This window comes from Grus americana, chromosome 3 (genome assembly GCF_028858705.1).
Source record: "Grus americana isolate bGruAme1 chromosome 3, bGruAme1.mat, whole genome shotgun sequence".
NCBI classification, from domain to species: Eukaryota; Metazoa; Chordata; class Aves; order Gruiformes; family Gruidae; genus Grus; species Grus americana.
The window spans coordinates 100,305,919-100,331,003 of NC_072854.1; the positions used below are offsets into that span (position 1 = coordinate 100,305,919).

At 45.7% G+C, this 25,085-nt stretch overlaps 1 protein-coding gene across 1 annotated transcript; it reads left to right on the forward strand.

Moving 5' to 3' along the window:
* Positions 1–17,207: 17,207 nt before the first annotated feature.
* Positions 17,208–23,409, forward strand: SERTAD4 (SERTA domain containing 4). Its single transcript, XM_054822037.1, has 4 exons — positions 17,208–17,757; positions 18,067–18,241; positions 18,827–18,942; positions 22,104–23,409. The coding sequence occupies exons 2-4, from the start codon at positions 18,082–18,084 to the stop codon at positions 22,839–22,841; spliced, it is 1,014 nt and encodes a 337-aa protein (XP_054678012.1). The 5' UTR covers positions 17,208–17,757; positions 18,067–18,081; the 3' UTR covers positions 22,842–23,409.
* The last annotated feature ends 1,676 nt before the right edge of the window (positions 23,410–25,085 follow it).

Below are 25,085 nucleotides of genomic sequence, written 5' to 3' on the forward strand. Positions count from 1 at the left end.
GTTTTGACAAATATGATGTGTATACTGGCAAATAAAGGCACACTCAGGTGATCATTCTGTTCGACTTTACACGGTTTTCTTCTGGGGTCATCCATGATTCTCTCTGCTTTTGTCCCACATATATTTCTCAGAAAAGATCTCGTCTAGTGTATTTATGCTTAACTTCCACTTTCTAAGGAATAAGTAGACTGAATTGATTTAAACATGAAAGAACACTTTCTGTAACTAACAATTATAATTTTACTGTGACCCAGCTTAGTTCTTCTATACTATCCTCTAATGATTTTTGTGGTACGTATTAGCAAAAAGCTTTCTGGGCTCTCATGGCAGCTCTACTTTCGGATGTGCCTGAATATATGTACGCTTTAATACATATTAGCGTACATGAAAAAAAGAATCGTTACAACAATTGAAGCATTTTTTTCCTATCCTAAAGGTAGGGAAGACTTTGTTATACAAAGATTCTATTGTTTCTTCCCATGCCTGCAGATGAAAGGAGCGTAGTCAGTCATCTGACTTTTACCAGATGACAGTGGAGAGGGGGGTGCATTGCTTTGCTCCGTGATCCTGATCATCTGGACCCATCCTTGTTATCTGTGCAAATCCTAGGACTTCTACAAATAGGATAACACGGTACTTGCTGCTGTTAAGGCTGGCATTTTCAAAAGGCTGTACACTTAAAAATAACTTGTCATTCCATATGGAGACTGGTACATAATTGGTACTTCAGAGACTTTGAAAGGAGCACTTACGTTGTGTCCATATTCTTTAGAAGATGTCACAAGACATTTGGTACCTTTGTCTATTAGAAAAAAAACCACCACAAATGTTTTTCTCTAGATTATGACATCTATTGAAATATTATAATATGAATTATTAGATATTTGTTTAAAAAGTAAGGATTTATGAAGCTGTGTAAACATGGCAGAGTAAATGAAATAATAGATACATTTTCTGTCCGGTGGTAGTTGCTCACCATTTATGAACAGCCATTTCCTACTCAAAGAGCACCAAAAAAAAGAGTTGATACACCTGTGAGTCAAATTCAGCTTTCAGCGGCATGTGTGGCACCTTGCAGTCCCCCGTGTTTCATGCACGTCGCTGAGGAGAATGACAAGTAATGCTCACAGTTGTTAACCAGTTTGTTGTGCGGCAGTAATTGCTTCAGACGGGTAGAGCCAAGTTACATCACTTCTATGCAGATACACCTTTACCTGTCACAGGTTTTCCCTGAATAGTTGTCTTCATGTGGCTAATTCCACATTAGATAGTATTTAAAATCGCTTTGAACTCACTAGTTGTTTCCAAAAACTCCTGTGGGTAAGAGCTATTTAGCATTTTTCCTGCTGAAATTGGTAGCATGCATTTACTTTCTCTACTATTTTTGCGTTTACAGTCCAGCAGTGCAGTTCTACTTTAGTGTTCGATTCATATTAGACTTTTCCTTTTACTTGTAAATTACTCTACTTCCCCAAAATGAATGAGACCGTTACTAAGGCATTTTGTTACCTGCTAATCATTTTGAGTAGCTGCATTTCAGCACATAGGGATTCTAAAAAACAAATTTGCTGTTGTATCAACATTAAGAATAGTAAGGATAGAAGGAAGTAAAAAATGCAGAAATGAAATAAACTCTTATCAAGTAAGATCATGCAACAAATCAGCTGGGCTTTAGATAAATGATTTATTATTAAATTCAAAACCTAATAGGTTTGCGTGTTCTGAGCGTAGTTTACACTGGTTTGTTTTCCACTTAATTAGAAGCCTTACATTTCATCTTATTAATAATGAAAATCCTCTTGTCAAATTGTATAAGATCATGTTGAACTAATATGTATATTTTAGAGGCAGAATAAAATCTCCCCTCGTAGCCTTTCATATTATTTCATTGCATTATGCAGAAATGACATTCTGCTTTTAATTTTGCTGGTGTGAAATAAGAAAGCTTCAAATCATCTTTCATTCCTGGTTGAGAAAATCCTGGTTTCAAGAACTGTGATGAAGATAGTTCAATCTCTGTACCCCGCTGTTTGCAATTAAACAGAAATTCAGAATACCAGGCCAACTCAGCTTTATAAATGTGACGAGTTAAGAATACAAAAGATAATAATCAGTCAATAATCAAAGCTGAAGCTATATCCTGGCGTATCAGTTCTTGTTGCAGTGGTCCAACAGTTCTGAAAGGGAGCAGGCTCAAACGTGCCAAAGGAGACCAGATTTGTACCCCATTTGTTTATCGGAGTTAAGTGTGTATTTTCCATGATATCACAGCATTTTCATTGCTTATGCAGAGACCTAACGTACCAATAGACTAAAATGTCAGTCACACAAGCCTTTGCTAATTAATGCCTTCACCAGAAAATGTCTGGCATTCTTAGGAAATCAGGGAGATATAGAATGTAGAGATCATTCATATTTATATTTTTTTTTAGAAAAAGCAGGAAAAAGAAAAGGCATTTAATCAGCTATTTTAAAAAGCTCCAAATCAGTCAACTAGGCTAAAGATCATGAAACTGTAGCTAGGTCTAAGTAAGCCTCCGCGGCAAATCATCGCACAGGCTCGTTGCAGTTGTCTGAGACGGCACAGAACACTTTGGAGCACGCAGGGCAGGGCAATAGGCTAAGCGATGGCATTAACCACGCGGCCTTTGCCATACGTTACGCAGACAGCCAAGGCGACAGTTGGGATGAAGTCGTTCTATATGTTTCCTTATTCCCAAGCACATGGGATTTTAACTGAACTTCTTCACAGAAGGTTTGCCAGTGAATGCAAACTACTGCCGTCGACAGCACCGGTATATATCGTAAAGAAGCAGCGTTGATTGGGAAATGGCAGTCGGGCTGTTTCCAGGCTCTGAGCATATTTGTTCATAAAGCAGGGTGAGGGTGCGGTGGCATTTGTTGGTCTAAGCATGGACTGGGAGTCGGGAATACCCTTTAATTCCACATTTGATGCAGACTGGCCTTGTAGCCTTAGCTGATTTACTTGGCCCTTATTACCAAAATTCCCGTTTTCTTGCATGTCATAGAGATATCCAGGCACTAAATGACCTGTGGTAGCATTAAATTAATCAGTAAAACTGATGCACGTCTTTTCTTCTGTTGAGAGATCGTATGAAATACTCTCTCTAAAGCATTACTCTATAGCAATTGCTGCACGTGGTATTATAGTCCGAAGAATGCTTTCCTGCTTATGCTTTAACATGCCGCACATGTATGCTGAATACCTCAGTCGTGCAGTCTTTTTGTGATTCTTGCTATCAGCAAGACTCACTGAAGGATCGGGATAAAGCCTAAGAAGATTTTTTTTTTAAAGTTTTCAGTGTGACCGAATGGGAGTGCAAATGAGTGCCAGTGGAGCACAAGGAGGGGGGTGGAAGTGCCCAGGTGGAGCCGAGCTGTCCTTTCCCTGGCAGTCCGCACTTAGCGCAGCTCAATACGACGCTGAAACCACTATCTGAGGAAGCTGTAGTGAATATGGAGGCATTTTGCATTGCTGACTGTTACCTGTGAGGAATCTAACCAGCCACTCCTCATCTTATTTTGAAAAAATCTTGTAAAAATTTTTAGAAGTGAAATCCATAGGGGCAGGCAGAAACGATTCTAAATACTTTTGAAACATCATAGAGAGTCATTTTGATAGGACAGAAATTGCTACTTGGCTCTGGTATAATGCATCCTTTCAAAAAATCAATTAGAAAATGTATAGCACTGTCACCATTTAAAATTTGTACATTAAATATGGTTGATGTTATTTTGGGGGTTCTCCTAAACCTCCAACAATACTCCTTCTCTCTTTCTTTTTTTTTTTTTTTTTCTCCCTTCTTCCACCCCCAGAACACTTGTCCCACGCAAGACCCACTTCAAGGACGTACGTTGTTCTTGTTATCTGACACAAGCGTCACCGCAGGTTGCCACTGTGGGTGCCTGGACCCCAGAAAGCCCTTTGAGAGGACGGGGGGTGGTGCGTGACCCTCGTGAGAGCACCGGCACCCCCAGGAAGGACTGAGGGAGTGCAACTGCTGAAGGTCATTCGAAAGCAGGTGTTTCCAGACAATCTGTAAAGATCCAAGGATGCGGGTACCCAAGCCACCACACATCTTGCATGCGGATTTGGTTCTCTACTTCCTTCTTGGTTTTTCCCTGGAACGGGGTGATCCGCCCTTAGGCAAGCGTTTCACTGGCAGAAGTATTTCAAGGAATTGCTCTTCTCCGAGTGCATATCCCACCCTCTCTAGTTATGCATAGTATTTCACTGAAAGCTTTCTCAAAAGGTAGACATGCGGCATAAGATCTATTACGTCAACAGCCTGAACTACAGAATACACTTAAACTGTTCCTTGTCATTCCGGGCAATCCAAGTTAAGCATCCCCAGTAAATGCTGCAATCAAAAGAACAAAAGCTGTAAAATGATTCAATGAATTTGTAGTCCATGTAACCACCAGATGACAAACATTTTTGCCTTGTACAAAAAGTAAAAATGTTGTAGTTTATGTGAGGGGTGGATCTGAAAAAATGTTAACACATCGCAGTGGTCTGCACTTAGATCTTCAGCCTTCGCCTGGATCCACTAAATCTATTTGTAAGTGGATTTCTCAGCAAGTTATTGCACGTGGTCTCACCTGGTTTCTTTCTGGGATACAATGTGGAGCTAAGCTTTTCACTTTAATATTTCCTTTTGTAAGTGGATATTGAAACATTTAACAAATACTAATTGCAGTATATAGTCCTGCGTCAAGTCAGTGTATTGCTTTTCTTAACCTAGCCCTGAAATGAGCCAGTTTGAAGACGAAGCCTAGAAAGCTCTTAGCAGTTCAAGCCACGGCTGCACACCGGTTTAAGGGAGGAGACAAATACATCCATCCTAATTTAATGGGAGAATTTTCAGGTAGACAGTAATTGAGTTGGAATTTGGCCAAAGCCTTGAGGTTAACTCTTTTGAAATGTATTAGAGGCTCTTTAATGAATGCAAACAATTGAGATCACAGCTTCAGCTCTTCTGCAAGGGATAGCAGAAAATGCTCGTTTCCCTCCAGAAATGCCGGTAATCAGGCTGGGGCATTGAAAACAACGTGCCGCCTTCTGAAACACCAGAACCATTTTCTCATCAACAGAGATCTCAGTGTGTTGACCTGTAGGAGGAGTAGCTGGCTTATGTATTTTAGTAATAACCCTCACATCAATACTGAGAAATAGCCACTAAGCAAGTAACGAAATCCTGAGCTGAACTAAATTGAATTCACTGAATTCAACTAAGTTGGGGGGGGGGTGTTAATTTTTTTTTTTGTCTCAAAAATCCTGCTGATTTTCAGAATAACTTCAAACAAGTTTATTAAGCTCTCTCAGGTAGACTGGACAAGTGGAAGGTCTTCAGACTTGGCGCTTTCCATAGATAGGTATTTCCATATCCATCATTTCTTTCGGATTTCTTATATACTTATTTCTGAATATAGCTAATTATTGGAAAAAAGGAAGCATGACTGGAAGAGTCCTTGGCAGCGTAAAAAAAGGAAAATTGATGCTTTACAATTACTAGAATTGTTTGCCTTTAAAGTTCTTCGAGTGAAAAGAATTGTGTCAGCTTGCTGAACCCCAAAGTGTAAGTTACTGCATGTACAGAGGGAATGGTATTTTGTTATTTTAAACCACCTTTAGCGTGTGATAATTTATCAGCTACAGTGGAAATCCCTTCAAAAGCAACAGCCTCTAAAATGCATATGAAGGTATTTACTTCAGAGATTAAAACGTCAAACTTTATATGAGTGCTTAAATCTTTCGCTACGGAATTTGAAGCGCTGATGCAATACGGTGCCTTGCACCAGGGCAGCCCCAGAGCAGCAGTGACAGGTAACTAGCTTGGTCGCTCTCATCGATGAGAATGAGAAAAGAGCAAATCCATTCATTTAGATTTTTTTTAAGGCTATCTGTCAAAGCTAAATTCTTGCTAAACTAGCAGAGATAGCGGTTTGTTTGTTCCTTCTTTAACTGCGCATTTACTTTTGTTTTTAACCTCATAGTGGGTGCGTAGCTCCTAGCGCTCAGCTATAGAAGGGCTTGACGTACCAAGTGTCGTTACCCACTCTGGAGTTACTAAAAGCCGTAATGTTTACACCTCGGTGTGGAAGTGCGGTACCAGGTGAATCAGGCTGAGGCTAAGCAGTACCCTGCCGCAGAGGAGAGCGGCCCTGAGAGTGAACCCCGATTCTAAAATCTGCATTCAAACTGAAGTATTTATCTTCGGGCTTTTATTAAAGTCATTACTTGCTCTGTACAAGTATACTTTGAAACATAATACATCTTCCGTATTACCCGGATCAGATTTTAGGGCGCAAAATCAATTATATTTAAAAACATATACAGTATGTAAACCGAATAAGAAACTTAATTTTAGTGCCCTGCCTGAGATTCCCTGCATTCCCCTAATGCTTTCCTCTCCAGCCTCCGTACTTGGAAACAACTAGAGAGCAAAACCTGGGCAAGTGGTTAATTCCTTCAAGATGACACGGACTTGGAATCCAACTAAATAATATTCTTGCTTTTATATTTGATTTTTGGTTTGGATTATTCAAGGATATTTATCCTTCCCTCTTGGAATAATTTTGCTTTTGGAATAATTTCAGACAACAAACACAGTCTATGGTTTAACTTACTGTGACCCACTCTGGCTCCCGGAATAATTCCTCCTACCAATTTATTTCTCAATCGTTGGCTATGCTCTGCTGGTTTTTAACTCCTTTTGTGCCCCTCAGATTAGGAACTGCTACCTAGATATTTTTTTTGAGGACTTTTTATTTCTGATTTACAGTGCTTCTCTAAGTAAAGAAATGGCTCTCGTTGCTGTAAAGTAGTAGGAAGCTGCTAATGCTTTTTGAGAGCAGAACCACACACAGGAGGCTCATATAATTTACTTTGTAATTGAATGGTACATTTCTCATCATCCAGTTTTTTAGCTGTTGGGATTTCTTTTTTAAGATGCTGTATCCTTCGGAGGTTGCGATGTGGTCCTATTTAAGACAACTGGGGTGTATTTTCCCAGCTCATAATAATAAATTGCTCGAGCAGACTATCGCCAGCGCATCGCCCTTCCAGTTCTGCGTAATCCTCCGGTAACCTTGCCCAAACTTCTCCCGGGCTGTAACAGAAACCTGGCACCTTGCTGCTGGCTGTCCTCAAGCAGGGCTGGAGCCTCTCGGAGCCGGACCCCGAGACGTTGCCGCGAGCTTGTTTTTTTGTCTTTGGACTGATTGGATCTGTCTTCTCGCGGGCAGGTTCCCCCAGCTTTATTCGGGCTGAGTAGTCCCACGGCGCTCAGTGAAGCTATCCGTGGCGTGAGGTGAGCTTGAGGAACTGTTCGACGGGAGCTGGGCTGGCACCGTCTGGTCCTTGGAAGCAGGGAGAGGAAAGTCTTTTCCTCCTTTTGTGAAAAGCAGAGAGCATGTGTAACGGAGAGGGATGGCGAACAGGCATGTGTCGGGCTGAAGTAGACGTGGGAAGGAAATGAATCTTTAATTCATTATCATGGAACAGCAGCTAAGCCAGAGCTAAAAAATACTTCAGAGCTTTAACATGAGATCTAAATTTTATTTTAGAGTTCATATCAAAATTTCACCGCAATGGCAAAAATGAATCAACTGAATAATTGAACTGAAGCTGATCATTATTCAGTTTTTCTAGGTGGTTAGATGGATGAATTGATAGTGAAGTTTAAAAATCCCTCTCCTTTTAGGAAAGAAAAAAAAAAAGTCATTGTCGAGCTCCGGAGTGCACGCTTGAGAAGGACTGGGTAGACAGTGTCTTTGCCATTGCTGCTGGAGATGAAGGTGAACGTGGATATGGGCACCGCAGTGAGTATCAATATACTCTAAACACAATGAAAATACAAAGGAATACACAAGTGCTTCCCCAAACTTCCTCTTTCTGTTTTTTTGAAATTTGGGGAATAGTGTATTCCATTGAAATCAGGAGTATTGCTGCACAGGCTTGTATGAACTAGAGCAACTGCATATCCCTAGCCATTAGTCGCACCAGTTAGAAAATTTCATAGGACTTAGCTTGGGCATCTTCCCAGCCCCTGGAGCTTAGACGTAGTCCAGCGCACGCCGTATGGATAAACAAGAGGGTTGACACAGCTGTGCAGAAGCTAGATGGAGGTTTTGGAGCAGGCAAGCAGGAATTGCTTTGGGCAATTGCCATTGCGCCAGATCCTGCTCTTAAAATGCCGTCTCTCCCACGCATCAACACTGCCTTCCTTTCTGGACATTTGCCACTACCCAGGTCTGTGACAGAGAAAAGTAAATCCTCTTCCTCCGTGCTGGGCCCAGCGTTTGGTTATCTGCGCTCTTTTTGCCGGAAGCTGCCGCGGTGAAGAGGAGGGGATCATCTCCGGCAGAGGCCCGGGCTGCTCTCGCTTGGCCGCACCTCTGTTCTCCCCTTCGCCAGCCCCTCGCCCGTCCTCTGGCCAGGGGCCCGCGCAGCAGGCGCCACCGGGACACGCGGTCCCTCCCGCTCCCCGGGAACGTCGTCCACGTTGCACTGCGCTGCCCCGATAACTAGTCCCTGCTCGTGGCAATAAAGGCACTCCTGAGGAATGAAGTGCTAATAAAGACCAGCTTCCGGTGCTGGGGGAGAACCGCTTGCGTGGGTCAGAGAGCTCCGAGTCCCAGCCTTGATGAGGACGTACCCCTCGAAACAGTTCTCTAAATGAAAATTAATTCTCAGAATAATGCCAAGGGGGGGGGGGTATGCTACTGTTCAGGTAAAAGGAATAATCACTTTCTGTAGCACCAGCTAAATAACTGAATGCAGATCTTAGCAGAACATTAGCAGTCCAAGGACAGTCAAAATCTACGTCTCTGCTTTTGCAACAACAAATGGCGCAGAGGAATGCTTTTCTTATAAATGCCTGTGATCTGCTTATATTAACTCTCTCATTACCTCAGCTGCTTTTGTCACCTCAATTTTGTCCATACAAGATTTCTTTTTTTCCCCACTTTCCTTAGTTGCGTAATTATTTCATATGATGCAAGTATTTTATGTTATTTTTCCCTTGTTCTGAGAGATGAGTTTTTCCTTAGCTATTGAATCAATAGGTTGGACTTAAAATGAAGACTGAACTTAAAATGTTTTATTTTTTAAAAACTTAGTCTTCTTGAGTCTGCATTGTAAATTGAAACATAAATAAAGCCTTTAAAATTTTGATAAAATTGATCTTTGCTTGCCTTTATAGATGATAGATGTTGAAGTCTGAAAACGGACACAGACAAGGAGACTGAGAAATGAACGGACAAAGTCATGTTAGTCAGAGTCAGTCTGAATGCTGCAAGTCTCAAAAAAAAAAAAAATCAGTCAGATACAAAGTTCTGCATCAAAATGTAATATTTTGTCTTAACACTGTAATTTGTGATGCTACCCCAGGAAGCCTGATCTTGGGAAGATGTCCCCAGCGCACAGAGGTGAATGACAAATCCATTCCTGCCAGAAGTGTCTCTTAGCAATTGCAGGTCATTTGTGCTGCCCAGTTGCCTCATGAGCTATGTCATCCATTAAAAATAGATACTCGACAGTATCGGTATCATAATTTTATAATCTTTTCATTATTTAGACATTTGTCTTTTTTTCTAATTGATTTTATGTGCATTGCAAACATTTATTATGGAAAGAAAGCATTTTAAATTATGTTTTTGAATCAACCCCTTCTAGCCCATACAACAGTGGGCTCTCTCCCAGCTCTTCCCTTCCCAGCTCCTCGCCGCGGCCGTGTGCCGTCCTGCTGCGGCTGGGAGACCTTTATCCCGTCACTAAACTCATTCTTCCTGACCTTTACAAAACACACGAGAGCGATTCCCAGTATCTCTCCCTGGGAAGGGGCTTCCAGGCGGCGGGGCGGTGTTATTTCCCCTCGTTCAGTCTTTGCCGAGCGGCGAGGAGGAGGAGAAGTGGCGGTGGCCGGCTGGGATCAGGTATGTGAAGTCCGTATGGATCACAGGATGAAAAGCCTGGGGAGTAACAAGGCTCGGCCACCTTTTGCCCTTCTTTCCACTCTTGTTCCTGTTTCTCCCCGTCCTTGGCTTGGTGTCGGTCCCTCTGCATCTCCTTCCCCGCAGGAGCCGCCACTTCCCAGCTGACCCCCTTTTCTTGTCACTAAAATGACCGGCCGCGCAATGACGAGTATTAAAATTCACCCGTTAACACCACAGCGAGGCGGGGTCCGAGGAGCTCCTACCTCCCAGCTTGCCGTGCCACCCTGCCAGCGGATTCGGGAAGGCGACACCGCACTGGTTTATCCTGGTTTTCTTCCCAACCCTGACAGCTGGTTATAACTGGTTGAGCGATGGCTGGAGTTCAGCACGATTCAGATGTCTCAGACAGTCTATGTAAACATCGTTCCTACTTAGAGGTTCTGTCGGAAGAAGCGTCTGTTGGGCACTCGGTGAATTACAGGCTTAAGAAACTACCTGGCAAAGCTGGAAACCTTGAACCAGACGCAAAGCTTCCACTAACGCAGCCTTTAGTGTCTTAAGTAGGTACTTGGCTGCCAGTCGGTTTTAGGCACGCTGTAAAGGGACTTTCTAAAAAAAATCCGACGCTGGACCAGCACCCCCGTTTGTTTCATCTCGATTTGGAGTGGATAAATAGGAATTTGCAAAGGAAATGAATAAGGGGACCGGCTTCTTTCATTAAAAGGCTTGTCTGAGTAGAACCAAGCGACAAAGGCATTCAGTGTAAGGTTTGCAATTTTTGTCGCTCTTGTCTAACCAGATTTACATCGTCAAAAACAAAACAAACAAACAAACCCCCCAAACCAACATGAGAGAGAACGAGCGTTTTAGAACGTGTGCATTACAAGTGATACAGAATATGCATTTATCATTCAAAATTTTAAACAGCTGAGAAATAAATATGCAAAGTAGATTGTTCTGTTTGCAGATGGTAATCCTGCCACACTGATTTTGCTCAGCTGTCTGATTTTTTTCAAAGTCTGCATTCCTGGTTCCTGGGGTTCCTGATTAAGAAATAAAATATGAGTCACGGTGCACGGTTACCTTCTGCACGTCTGAAAGGGTAACTCAGCAACTGAAAACAGATTAGTAGAGGCTGATCCTGCCCTGCTGCATTCAATGCAATATCAGGGGATTGGAGAAAAAAAAAAAAAAAAAATCCCTTCCCCATTCTGCCCCTCATTTTTACAGCTGTAGGATAAAGGTTCCTGCCAGCTCTTGCAGATCGGCTTGTAGCAAATCGGCCGCCCGGCCCGGCTCTGCCGGGGGTCTCTGTGGGTGGGGACGGCCGGCGGGCAGCACGCTGCTCGGCAAGGTGAGGCGCATCCCTTTCCCTCCCCCTCCCAAGGATGACTCAGTCGGTTATTAAAAATTTCCAGCTTCCAGCTAAAAATGGCATCAGAAGCGGTGCCCCGGGGGGAAGAGGGGGAGACGTGAGAAATGGGTTCTGTTCCTGTCTCTGCTTCCTAACGCGCACACACGCGCGCGCGCAAAGCTGATGTGCAGCTCGTCTGGGAAAAGTTTATTTTGCAATAAGAGGGGTTAGTATTCTGCTCAAGGCTTTGCAAAGACTGGATCCAATTTTCGGAGCCTGTTGCCAATATTTGTGAGTCATTTCCTTGGAATCCTACCTTTGGTGTTTATTTCCCTTAGAAGGAAACTTGTAAAAGAATAATAATAGCTCTCATTTTTCGTGGAAAGTAGCACACAGCAAAGTGGGAGACAACTCGCTCTTTGTTCCGAAACACTTTTTTGTTTGTTTTGTTTATTTTCTTCAGCAGCCCAAAAGCGAAGAAGGCAATATAATTAACCCCATAAACCATCTAATTTACGACGCCAGCGACATGCGTGCGCTGCTGCACCGGAGTGAAAGTTAAGTGGGGAAGCGGTTTTAATTGGTACCTCGTTGAAAGAACAAGTGACGAGAACCGCCTTGCGATTTGGGAAGTCCCCTTACGCAACAGCGGGGCTTTGCTTTCTCAGCCCTGCCGGGACCCCTTTTTCTCTCTGCCTTCGGTCCCAGCAACAACATCTAGCACCTATTCAGGGTCAAAACCCATCGCAGAGGTTAACTAATCCGAAATACTGTCAGAGACTGCAGCAACGGGAGCACCTTTTGCCCTCAGGATACCAAAGTGTTTTGCAAACTGAACTCCCACTGAGCTGAGTGGATCTTGGACGGAGCTTTATATGTCTAGCAGGACCACGCAGCCACCAGCGGGGTGGAGGCAGAGAGCATATGAGACATTTTGGCTAAGAACACTGGAAAAAATATTTATGCTTACTGAAATAAATACCACGGGGCTTTATTGTTCTCCTAGAGCAGGCAGGCGAAGCTGCCTTCAGGAGACGGCTGCAGAAAACTCCATGTCACCTTTTCTCCTCTCTGCCAGAGCCCCGTGGCAAAAAAAATAGATTGCAAATTTGCTTCTATCTTCATATATTTGCATAAATTCTAGTGCAAACTGTAACTGTTAGAACCACCATTTCAGAGTTCATTGCACGTAGGTTACCAAGAGTACCGATAGGCGACAAATACCTACAAAGAAAGGAAAGAGGAAACCTCTTTTCTGTCGGTATAGAAACCTCTTCTAGTTCTGCTTCACAGAGACCAGAAGCAGGAGAAAGCACAACTGTTAAGAACGCAAAAGAACGTTTTCTTTTTTCTTTTTTTTTCTTTTTTTTTTTTTTCTCTGAAAACATGCTTGCTAAGAAAATCAGGGGACTCTGACAAACAGGGACGGAGTAACTCCTAAAAATCTTTCTGGGAAGCATTCAACTGGGAAGTATGAAAAGAAAAAAAATTAGCATGTGGGAATTAGGAAAGTTAGAGAAATACTTGCTTGGAATTCTGTCTTGAGAAAGAGACACTTGAACATCTGGAGTTGTATAATCTAAATTAGGGCAGAAGTTAAGTGAAGATACCTTTGAAACACTTTCATGGAAGGGCTCTATCAATTTCTGATTTCAAGTTAATTCCTTTTCCACCAAACAGTAAGCCCAGCTTTAGAAAAAGAAGGAAGAAAAGAAAGCAAAAAGAAAAAAACCAACCCAGTGGATTCCTTGAAATTCCCTGAAGCGAGGGCCAAGAAATACAGGGAAAAACACTAGTCTTGGCAGGTCTACAGTTTATCTATACCTCCGAAGGATGAAGAGCTGAATTGACCCGGTTGGCACACAGACCTGTTGTTCTACCCGTCTAGTCATTTCAGCCAGCCTTAACCCTTTCGTTTCACCCTTGCACCGTGCTGATGTTAGACGGTGTTACACGTTTCGGACACGAGGCGCAGGTGAAGGGACAGGAAACCATCGCTGCCCCGGGGCCGGCACCGTCACGCTGCCACCCGTCCTCGCTCCCCTCTTCCCTCTGCCTCCTCCTGAGCTTGTGGCTCAGCATCTCCCTCACCGCAGACCAGGGACCGCTCTGCACTGGCGCGATGAGACACTGCCTTTCTTCTCAGCTATTTCATAGCAACAGGAGAAGGAGGAGATGTCTCTCTCTCTCTCTGTCTGCTCCCAACCCATGGCCTGTCCAGTTTTCAGTTTAAATCCAGCATGGCCAATTCTAGATGCTTTTCCACCTTCTCACCACCTCGCTGCTCCAGAGCAGGGATGGTCTTTGACTCTTTGCTTTCATTTACTGTGATTGGGCTGCCCGGGCGTGCTGCCATTCAGTGTCCCCAGCGGTGCCACTGCTCCGTTCACAATGTTACTGTAACTCCACACATACCTACCCAGACAATAAACGTTTTAATCAAGGCCCTTGTTATCTCCCATCTCTGTTTGTAACTTCCTCCTCCTTGAACTTGTGATACATCAGCCAGTTTGATCTATTTAAACGCGAGCTCCCAACATCCTCTTCCCCGTCCGCTGCTGTGGTCAGAGCCAATCCACCTCCTGCCTTTCCTCCTCATTTGCCCGCGTCCAGTCTTTTATTTTCACGTGCTAGGTTGTCACAGCTCCGCCTTAGCTGTCATCGCTCCACCATTGTCTCCACTCCATGGCTCTGCTCTCTTCGTCAGCGATGCTGGCATCCTCGTGCATTTATCTGCCGCTCCCAGGGGAGCCTTGATGCCGTCTTCCATGACGCTCCTGCCCAGAGGATGCCCTGCCTCCCTCGGCTCAGTTGGCGATACCAAACTTTGTTGCGGCAACCACAAAGATTAGCTAGTTTACAATGAGGTTAGCCTGGAATTGTTTACATGTGATATAGCTGGGGTTTGTTGTTTTTAATGTACGTACACCAGTCTGGGTATGTGATTGCGCCTTTCCCCATCCTCTCTCCGCTGTCGCTTGCTTTCTCAGCCCGTGGGTCTGCAGAGCCTGTGTGCAGCGCTCGTGCAGCGGCATTTCTCATTGCTGCTGCTGCTGCAGTGTGCACTTTCTGCAACGCCAGAAAGGTAACTGCTACCAAAACGACGGTGGTTTTGGTTTCTAAGCGCTGCAATCCAGATGTTAACAATGGTACAGTACAGTTAAGAAATGCTGTTCTCTCCTCAAGTCCTGTTGTTATGCAATGGAAACGGTGAAACCGCTGCAGTACTTAGGCACAAACCCAGGAGTTAAGAAAGGAATAGCCATCTTAAGTCTATTCCCTTCTCTTTATTGATCTTGGTGAGACCTGCCACATTATCGTCACAGGCATTTTATATTTAAGTTTGGGTTTTTAAAGGCATTCTGGAACTGTATAAAGAGCCCTTTTCACTGACATCGTATCAGGCTTGTTATAATGTGAATGGCATCATTACAGTTCTCTCATTAACATCATAATGGCTCTGGAGGAACAGTGAGTGAAAACCCCAGCAAATGGAGTAGTGTAGCAATGTATAGTAGTCTTACTGTGTAAAACTGCATATGGAAAAAGTTTGACATTTTAACCTTCAGGCTGCTGTAGATGCCTCGGGGTGTCCTCGCACTGCGTGCATTTGGCTGACAAAATGGAAAAATTGTGGTAGCCTAAGGATGGAGGGCTGGGTTCAATAAAAAACTGTGCCTGGCTTCCATGCCACTGAAGCCCACACAAGGCTCCCAAATGGATTTTTCAAAATTGAATCCAGCCCTAAGTGTCAACCTTTTGCTGTACTTTTGTATAGTAAATGTATTGTATGCTCAAATGTACATCTTTCATCCTTTATTTCCAGTGGTGTTAATGGAAATATAACAATGCGTGTGCTGTTCTGCAAAGTCTCATTGAAACGAACGGGATTTTGGATGAAATCCCTCCATTGCATACGACAATGTAATATAAATGGGTTGGGCTTACGGCTGGAGGACGATGAGATCTGGTTCTATTTCTGGCTCTGACACTGATTTGCTGCGTGACTTCTGGCAAGACACTCAGCAGTGGATTTTGCCACCCTTAATGGGGAAAAACAGTAGGTTGGCTCCTCAGGAGCAATGCCAGAAGCCCCGTTTACGGACTTAGGACCGGTAGCGCTTTTTCAGTAAATACCACCTCGTGCTTCAGGCTTTCAGTTTTGCCGTGTCCGGTTCCACCTTCGAGGAGGCTGACTTTTCCCATGCGCCGAGTACTCACGGCTCCCTTCCCGCTCATTTGCAGCAGCTGGAAATCAGCGCTTCTGAAAATCAAACGGGAGCAAATAGCATGCCCAGAGTCACAAGCCCTTTTAAAAGCCTGGTTCTCGGCTTCTGTGTGCTGAAGCAATTCCTTCCCTACAAAATGGGGCTTATTTTGTAGCTGAGTGCCACCTGTACAGCTTTGTAACGCAAAGGGGGCTTTGGTTTTCTGTTTGTTGGTTTGTTTGGTTTTTTTTTTTTTCCTAGGGAAGTTCTATTATTTATGCCTTGTTTCTCTACAGTTTGGAAACAGGGAGAATGTGCACGGACGGTAGCTGTTTATAGAAGTTAACTGGCCTGCCTCTATTAATTTTGCATGTTGTAAATAACAGAAGCAGTTCATTTACTTTACTGCCTATCCAGAGAACTCAGTTTTCCAAGATAAATCAGCAGCACTGTGCAGAAGGCATCCCAACACTTCCTTCCCATCCTTCCTCCCTTCCTTCCTTCCTCCCTTCCTCCGTTCCTTCCTTCCTGTGTGTTTCTGCTTAAGCATAGAAAGACCTATTTGTGATGAAATATGGGCTTTTTAAAAAAATTGCACAGTTGAAATCTCTGATTCTCATAAAAAAAATCCACAAAGAGATGCTGAATTCATTATGAGCAAAGAAATCCTGACTTTCCCAAAGCAGCAGCGAGTTTCTTCCAACCCTTATTCTCTAAGGACAAACACTGAGTGTTGACATCATGCCAACACAAGAAGATTGATGTTTCCCTGTGAGTGATGCCTTGGTGCAGATTAATGAGAAGAGTCCATGGGTGCTTTCTAATGACGGCGTAATCTTTTCAGCCACAAAATACACGATTTTTTAGCTGGGTTTTGGGCTACTTTTTGGCCCTGCTTTTAGGTCAGCAGACTGACCCGCTTGTGGTTTTGACCAGTATTTCCATGTGTCGGTACTCAGCTGGTAACAAAAGGTGCAGGGAATAACTAATAGATATTGTCTGTGTCAGGGATAACTTCCAGTGGGTCAGCCTAGTGGCTGGCCATTCCCCATGTCATTGTTTCTCTGCCCAGGAAAAGCAAGATGCCATTAAAGGGCTACTACTGCCAGAAAATGACCGAGGGCCACGCGCAGCGCGTGATCAGTAAACGGGCTCCGAGGAAGGGGTTTAGCACCCGTTAGTACGACCGCAGTGAGGTCTGGTGGCCTTCGCTCAGGCAAACCGCCGGGGGATTTCAGCTGACTTCCCCTTCGCCTCCCGCTTCCCACCTCGGTGCGGAGCGCGGGGCAGACCCACGCACGCGTGCGCGCAGCTAAGGAACAGAAAGTTAGCGCGTGCCAGAAGCCCGTTTCTTAATAAAGTAGCGGCCTTGCGCATTCTTCCAGGATTTAAGAAAACAACCGGCAGATGTGAATGATTTATTTTTCCTCCCTCTTCTGCTGCGGTTTATTTTTTCCTCTTGTTAGAGAGCGCTCAGCTGCTAACACAAACAACTGCTGAAATTCCACCTGCCCACCTGCGGCCCCTCCTTCCCGCCGCTGGTTCGGGCCCTCACCTTCCTCCGGGAGGGAAACTACACCGAGGGGAAACAACTACACCTCGCTTTCTCAGAGAGAGGAGGAGGAGGAGGAAGAGGAAGGAGAGGGAGGGGCCGTGCCGTGCCTGGGCGCATTGTTCCGCGCTCCTCTGCCAAGAAGTAGGTGACTATGAACTCATCCCTTGCCCCTCGCAGAAAGTTTGCTCCCTCCCCTCCGTGCCCTCCCCTCCCGCCTGCTGTCGCGGCAGGAGGCAGCTCGCAGCCTGGCGCTGGCCCTGGAGTCCCCGCTCCTGCTTAATATTCCGCCCGCTCCGCCGATGTTGTGCTTGGCTCCGGTGGGACTGCAACTCACGGCTTGAAACCGGAGCCAATTTTCTGTCTTAGTCTCGCAGTGTTTTGACTGGAGGCAGATCCAGTTCAGTCCGATCGGGGCTAGTGGAAACAACTACCTAAGTCTCTGCTGTCTGTTTCGTTTGGGAGGGAAGAAAGAAGAAAGAAACGCGATCCCTAACTGCTGGGCGCGCTCTCTCGCACACGCACACACGCACACCCCACGGCACACACACACACGCACACCGCAGGCACACGCACGCACACACACACACACACACACACAGACTCGCACACCCGTCGGTGCCGAGCGCGCCGTGCCAACACCGCCGGGAGAAAATGGGAAGCGAGTGAGCGGATCCGTGCCGGTGTGTGAGCGCCGCCGGGGCCGGGGCCGCCGGGTCGGGGCCGGGGGGCGGTGGGGGAGGGAGCGCGAACTAACTCCCGGTGCCGGGGACCCCGCGCCCTTTGTGGGAGAGGGCTCCGGCCTTTTTCCTGCCGTAAGAAGGAAAAAAAATAACGTGTGTCTATGTAAGATATATGCGCGTGTATTTTTTATACGTGTGCGTACAGAGGTACGACTGCCGAGGGGGCAGAGGGGGCGGAACGCGGGGGGCGGGGGGCGGAGGGCAGGTGACGGGGGGTGCCGGGCGCTCACCGCGCTGCTTCGCTTCCAGGTGCCGGCGCCCGCGATGACCCTGGTGCTGCCCATGCAGCGGCTGGGCCGCCCCATCGCCGCCGAAGGAGCCGCCGACCTCGCCGCCTACCGCGCCCTCTGGGAGCCGCCCTGCTGCGGCCGCCCCGGCCCCGCCGCCCCGCCGGCCCCGCCGGCCCCCGGGCCCCCCGCCGCAGGTAGGCACCGCCGGGGCCGCGCCGATCCCCCGCGGGGACGCCCGGGCGGCCAACCCGGCCCCGCGGCGGCGGGCGGGGGGACGGAGGTTTGTCCGCGGAGGGGAGGCGCGGCGGCTCCGCCGGCTTGCTTGGGGCGGCGGCGGGGCCGGGCGGGCGCGGTGCGGCGCGGGCTGCGGGCGGGGGCTCTCCCGGGGGCGAAGGTGGCGCGGCCGCGGGGCCGCAGGTGCGCGGGGTTCACCGGGCGCCGTCGCACCCGGCATCTCCGGAGCGATGGATGCGCCGGTGAAGGCAGCTGCCCGCCGGCCCGGCCGCGGGCAGGGAGTGAAAGTTTTCCCCGAAGCCGAGCGTCCTGAGGACGGCACCGGTTCCCGGTGCTGCCTGTTAAAACAGCCCGCGGCTGGCCGAGCCGGTGCGGCGGGCGAGTTGTGCGTTGGTCAGGTGAGGGTTTGTTTCTGGTCGCTGCGAATGTATGTGAAAATACGCGGTGGAGTTCTCCTGTAGCGCGAAGGGAAATGAAAAGTATTTTGTTTGGAGAACCTCCGGCAAACCGCATGTCATTTGTCATATCTGATTTATTACCCGCAGGGTCGCATTACAGGGGAATTTCAAATCCTGTAACAACATCCAAGATCACATACTTTAAAAGGAAATATGTGGAAGAAGAGGATTTTCATCCACCGCTCAGCAGCTGTACACATAAAGTATGTTTTCTAATAGTCGTTATTTTTACTCCGAGTTTCAGATGCTTAGTAACACTCAATTGACCCATTTCCAGAAGGCTGAAATACTCTGCTGAAATTAGGAGAATGAGCCAGCTGTTTGCTCAGAAACAAATAGTTGTCACTTGTTCACTTTTATTGTTTCATTGTCATCGAATTGCTTAAGAAGCAAAGGCTTTTCTTCGTTTATAACAACTGTAAATGGAAATGCTGAGAATAACTTTTTTTTTTCCAGATTATTTTGTTCTTAGATAGTTTATGTCATGCTTACAGAAACGGCTCCGTAGCAGCGTTTGAACAGCAGAAATAACATAAATAAAAGGGCCCGTGATTCCCCACTCATTCAAAACTTTTTCCAGGGGAGAAAATAGTAATAATAGGTTCCTTGTACCCCCAGTGGGTTAGAGATCCTCCAGAAAACCAGAATGACTTGGAAAGCGAGTACAAGCTCCTTCAGTATTTAATCCTGTTTATTAAAAAGCTAATAACTCCAAAAGAACAGATTAGTAAATGAAAGAATATTTTTTTTAATGAAAGCTGTCAGGGGAGGGATTAGAGCAAACATTTCCTAGGCCAGTGAATACGTAAATTGAAATCTAACTTTTTTTTTATGAGAGGTTTTATGCTCTCGTTCATTAAGGGCTCAGTCCTGTAAGGAACTGAACGCCTGGAGTGATGATGTGCTTAAGGATAGCTGATGCCTCGAGACACCATCCTTACCTCGCTGGATCGTACTTGGCCCATGGCAGTCCAGTGCTACCCACGTACTCCTGGCAGTAGAGAGGACACAATATAATCTGATGAAAGCCCACCTTACGGGAGGCAATAGTACCACAAGAGCCCCAGAGACAGAAAGCTAAACCAGATCAAGGTGTGGGGCAAGTCTATGCGTTATCTTTACCTGCATCGCAGAGGCAACCTTCTGAGATGCGAGGAGAACCGAGTGCCTCGTCCCTACCGTGGACCCTGGACGGGGAGGTCTGCCCAGGAGGACCCTGGGGGATTTCTGCAGAGGAGAAGCGAGCAGTAAGGCCAAGCTCGCTTCCCAAGGACCTTAGAGTAGCCGAAGGAGTTTTCAGCTACAAATAGTATTGGCTGGAAAGAAGTACCTGACCGGGAAGGTGAAAAACTGCCCCGCCATTAATTCCAGAAGGTGTTCTGTCTGCTGCCAGAGCAATGAATAAATAGCACCGAGGGTGTTGAAAAAATGTGCTCCGGTTAGTGAGCGTGTCTCCCACATGTCACATCACTCTCTGATTTCAGCCAGTTTTTTTCTTGGCTAGGTTGCTGGATTTTTTTGTATCAGTGATTATTTTCCTCGCAAAAAGGAGGAATAGTTACTTGTCCCTTTCTAACGGTATAAAACCCAGTTGTAGAGGTATTGGTAAGATAGGCCTGTCCTGGACATCGTTTGGTGCCGTTGTAGAGGCATATCGTATCAGAAACCCTGGCTCACCAGTTTCTCCTGTTCAGCACAAACGTGTTTTGCAGTTTACAGCACCGAGCTCTGGGGGAGGGAGGATGCTCACCGAGTTTCTTTGAATTTCTTACACATTTTTATACCTCTGGCTGCCCAGTAGAGTAAGAGTTATGTTCTGAGATTCCTTGTCCCGTAGAGGGTATGACGGTAGGGCCCAGAGCTCCTCTCCAGGGCTGTTGGCAAACATTTGTAGTAGAAAGCCTTTGACAACTTGTTCCTACTGGTGGCCCTCCAGGACGTATCTCCAGGAGGATCGCAGTTCAAGGCTTACTGGTTTGCTCCAGGCTTTTTTTGGGTTCACTGTCTATTGCTGCGGCAGGTATAAAGGACGCAAATTAACCTATAGGCTTAGTATAATTTAAAATGAGTCATTTATTACAGAAAATTACTCTCTCTAACAAAGAAGAGCTTCAGCTGTGAACTCACAGGAAAACACGGCCAATTTTCATTTTTACGAGGCACTGTGCTGCTTCTAAGCCCTGCAGACAGGACCAGGCTGTGGAAAGAGCTAGAGGGCTGGGGAGAGCTGAATGGATGTGAAAAGCAGCTGTGCTTCAAGCTCTTTCAGTCCTCATAGCTACGACTTCCACTCTGCAAAAATGCTGTAACCATGTGGGAAAGGGAAGAACGATCAAGGCACAGATGGGGGGGATTTAGAGCAGTCTCTCTTTGTGCTGTGCTGCTCGCCTCCTACGCAAACCAAATTCTTACTAAAAATGAAAATTAGTTAATAGTGCTCACAGTAGCATGCGTTGCCCCCTCTCTTATTTTGATTCCCAGGGTAGCGATTACAGCGCAGAATCCGGGGCCTCCCGGGGGCAGTAACCTGCTCGTGCTGCCAGGGCTGAGAAAGGGAATCCTGGAAGGGCCATGGAAAGGAGAACAAATCTGTGGGCGTTGAGCCAGGAGTTCTGCAAATCCCTATCCTCTCTTCGTTTCCTGACCCTGTCCCTGCCTACCCGCATTCCCACCGGTCCTGTAGAGCGCAGGGTGTAGTACGAAGGCCAACAGCTGCTCTCCAGATGCTGTGATGCTTTGAGATGGGTTCCTCCCTGCCTACCTCCCTGCGTGCACTTTTGTACGCGAGAGCGGTGTAAAGGAGCTTGGCAAACGGAGACCTCCTCGCTGGAGGGCCTGTTCCACTGGCAGTGGATGAAATGCTCCGACACTTGCTGCGTGAGGCGATGGCTGCTGGCTCGCGCCTTGGCAAACCTTGAGGCTGCAGGAGGGGACCTTCGCTTGGCTTCAGAGCTTTGTAGAAGCCCCACAGGGGATGATGGAATTGGGTCCATTTACATCAAAAAGTCCCCAGTCGTCACTGGAGCAAAACTGCACAACAATTTTATGTTTTAAACCCAAATGCAAATAAAGAGCCAGATGTGCGCATCTGGATTTCGCTCTCCCTTCCTGGATTCGTGCCCTGCGATTGCCTCCGTAGCGTAACGCTCAGCTACTTACCTCCTAAACCGGGGTGAGTGCTGCGGCCAGGGAAAAGCAGGTCCCCAGCTACATGGGTGTGCAAAATGAAAAGCCAGTTTTAAGCGCCTCGGAGAATGAGAAAAGTAGTGGCACAGGGGGAATACGTTGCTTCATTTTCTTTCTCCTTGCCTGGAACAGAGCCGGTTGCCTGCAGTTCGACATCTTCTGTCTTTTGCATTTTCAGACCATCTCCGTGTTTGAGGAGCGGGCCCATATTCTTTACATGTCTTTGGAAAAGCTGAAATTCATTGATGATCCTGAAGTCTACCTGCGGAGATCCGTCCTCATCAACAATCTAATGAAGAGAATCCATGGAGAAATCATCATGCAGAACAACTGGTGCTTCTCCGCCTGCTCCTTCAGCGGCACCTCGCCACAAGAGTGGTTTGTGCCTCAGGACTGTCCCTACAGAAAACGCCTCCGGATGGCAAAGGAGGAGTACGAGAAGCTCCACACGTGCTGCTTCTATCAAGAGTGTGGCAGTCACTATTTAAATCTACCCTACTCTGTTAACGCTAGTACAGAAAATACTTCCTCCTCCTCCTCCTCCTCTCCCATTTCTTTGCCAAGCTGTTCCCAGCAGGTGGATTATGACATTGGCAGTGCCCCTTCTTACAGGAGTGATGACCAGATACCTGCTAATGAAATATTCATCACTAATGCCAGGTCTCACGGTAATCAGGAAAAGGCAAAATTTAATGACGAGAAAGGAGGTAATGAACCTGAGCGAGAGAGCGTCACCCTAAACTGTGAACCTGTAAGAGGCACCCATGCTCTCGAATGTAAAGGCAAATTTTATGACTATTTTGAGACTGGATGTAATGACAAGAGCAACGTGAGCGAATCCTGGAAAAAATCCTTAAGGAAAAAGGAATCCTTACCGAGTAATAAAATGTGCTGCAGCAAAGGAAGTAAAATATGAGGCATCTTTCTTGCTCTGTTGAAGCATGCGCAGCATGTTTGTTTGTCTATCAAATTTTTATTTTGAATGGATTTTTTATAGTTTTCTACAAATGATACAATCATGCCACAAACATTACGCGTAGTTTCAAATGACTGGAGAGCAGATTGCGTAAAGCGTCTCTGTGATCTGCATCAGCGGGCTATTTATAAATATGGAGACTTCATAAAGAACGCAGTTGCGTTCCTGCTTAGCGCTGTAGTCTGTACAGCTATGGTGTAGCTTTCGTTACTGAAAATACCAATCAGCCAGATGGGGACAACATATCGTTTTATATATCCCCGCCCCCAAGAAGTCTGCCATTAATTAAGAAGAACCTCCATTATGTTTACCAAGGAATTAGAAGTCTGGTAAACAAATTGATGCTACCAGCAAGGGTGATGTGCTCCTTGTAACTCAGTATTTGTTCTGACAAAGGACTGTCTACATGGACTGGGAATAAACAATCCTTACGTTTTGTACTGATACTCTTGAATTCCTGGATTCAGCGTCTTGTTCAACTGACAAAATAGGACATAGCATAAAGAAATAACCTGTTTATGGGATCTTAATCAGAAACACAACATGCAGCTCAAGTACTTGCACGTTTTTCACCTCGGCTGTAATAACTAATGAGGCTTGTTGTCATACAGGGCAGGTTTTTTTTTGGTGCCTTACTTTTTGTCTTAATTTTTGCCAGCGTGAAAATTAAGTATAAACCAGTGATACAGCAGGGATTTAACCTAAACAGAGAAAAAAAAAAAAAAAAACCAACCCACAGGGTGGATCAATATTATTAGAAACCTTTAACCTTTGAAGTACTGAGTTCAACTTCCTATTCAAACAGCTCTGTTCTTCCTTTTTGATGCTCAATTGCTTTTTGATTTGCCATCCTTAGGAAGGGATTTAAGAAACAATAGAGAGATGTCTCTTGTAAACAAGCATTCGATGCTTGAGTGTTTCTATGGCAACTGTCTGTTGCTGGGGCTCTTTTTTTTTTCCTTCTTCGTATAATGAAGTTCATGAACCAGTGGCATGTTTTATACTTTATTCTGTTTCGCATAATTTCTCTCTTTTAGATTGCAAAAGCATGCGGGAGTTTTCTATGACTTTTGCCGTTGATTTTAAAAAAGACAAGAAAAGAAAGCAAAAAGCACAATGTTAATCGATAATGTGGCGATAAACATGATTTTATCTGAATGAATGTAAGGGGTTTAATTTTAAAAAAGAACATTTTGGAGAAATGAGCTGAGATTTCAGTGGCTAAGGACAACGTTTAGTCATCCCTAGATAGATGGTTTGCAAAAGTGTGCTGTTTAAAATGCCCAGAAGACATTAGTCGGGGTTGGAGGGAGAGTATTGCGAGTCTTAGATCCACCAAATTAATTAGTTCCCACAGTCCCCATAACAACTGGCAGGATGTGCTTGGCAAAATAGCCACATCCAAGCCATGGCTGACTCATAATAGCTGCCAGTTCCCACAGCATCGTGCACTCAAGCGACATCTTCTCCGCTTGGTTCTTGTCCAAAGGGTGAAACTCACCCCTGTGCTGGGGGGGCGGCCGGCTCGGCACAGGGCACGAGGGTCCCCGGGGGTACACGGCCCCAGGCTGCCCCCCGGTTTGGCACTGGAGTCAGCTGGGTCTCTGGGTCAGAGACCTCTTGCTCTGGGTTTCACGGGTTCAGCCTGAGTCCTCCTGGGCCATGGTTATTTTGGGTAGCGTGTGCACCACACGGTCACATTTGCAAACTGGGCAGTTTTCGTGACAAAGCCCAGTGGTCACAGGAAAAAGCTCCCCCCGCCACCACCCCAGCCAAAGTGACTACAAAGAGAGTATCTAGGACGTAAATCAATGATAACCTTTATGTGGTCAGGTGAGTTGGAACTGACAAGTTTGTAAGGGTTATCGTTGTGAAGAACAACAAATAAAGAACGTATAAATCCCACCTGATTTCTCCAAGACAGAAGCTTTTTTTATTAATAATAATAATATTAAATATAGATCTCATTCATACAGTGTATGAGTAGGATCATCATTTAGACATTTGTCCACAAGGACCAATTTTTAAAAAAAAACCCTGATTTTTCTTGTGTTATACCCAGATAGTCTAGTAATGTCTGCTCTTTTCCAATATTTGATAAACACTTGATGTTTTAAGCTTAAATATTAGATGCTTGTATACTAATGTGTTGTTGTAGTAAAGTGAAATTTCCTTGATATATAT

Bases quoted from the DNA above. Each gene is read 5' to 3' on its own strand.
- SERTAD4 (XM_054822037.1), top strand. From the start codon at position 18,082: ATGACCCTGGTGCTGCCCATGCAGCGGCTGGGCCGCCCCATCGCCGCC. The intron at 18,242-18,826 runs GTAGGCACCGCC...TATTACCCGCAG, and splicing joins CCCCGGGCCCCCCGCCGCAG to GGTCGCATTACAGGGGAATT. The intron at 18,943-22,103 runs GTATGTTTTCTA...TTGCATTTTCAG, and splicing joins TCAGCAGCTGTACACATAAA to ACCATCTCCGTGTTTGAGGA.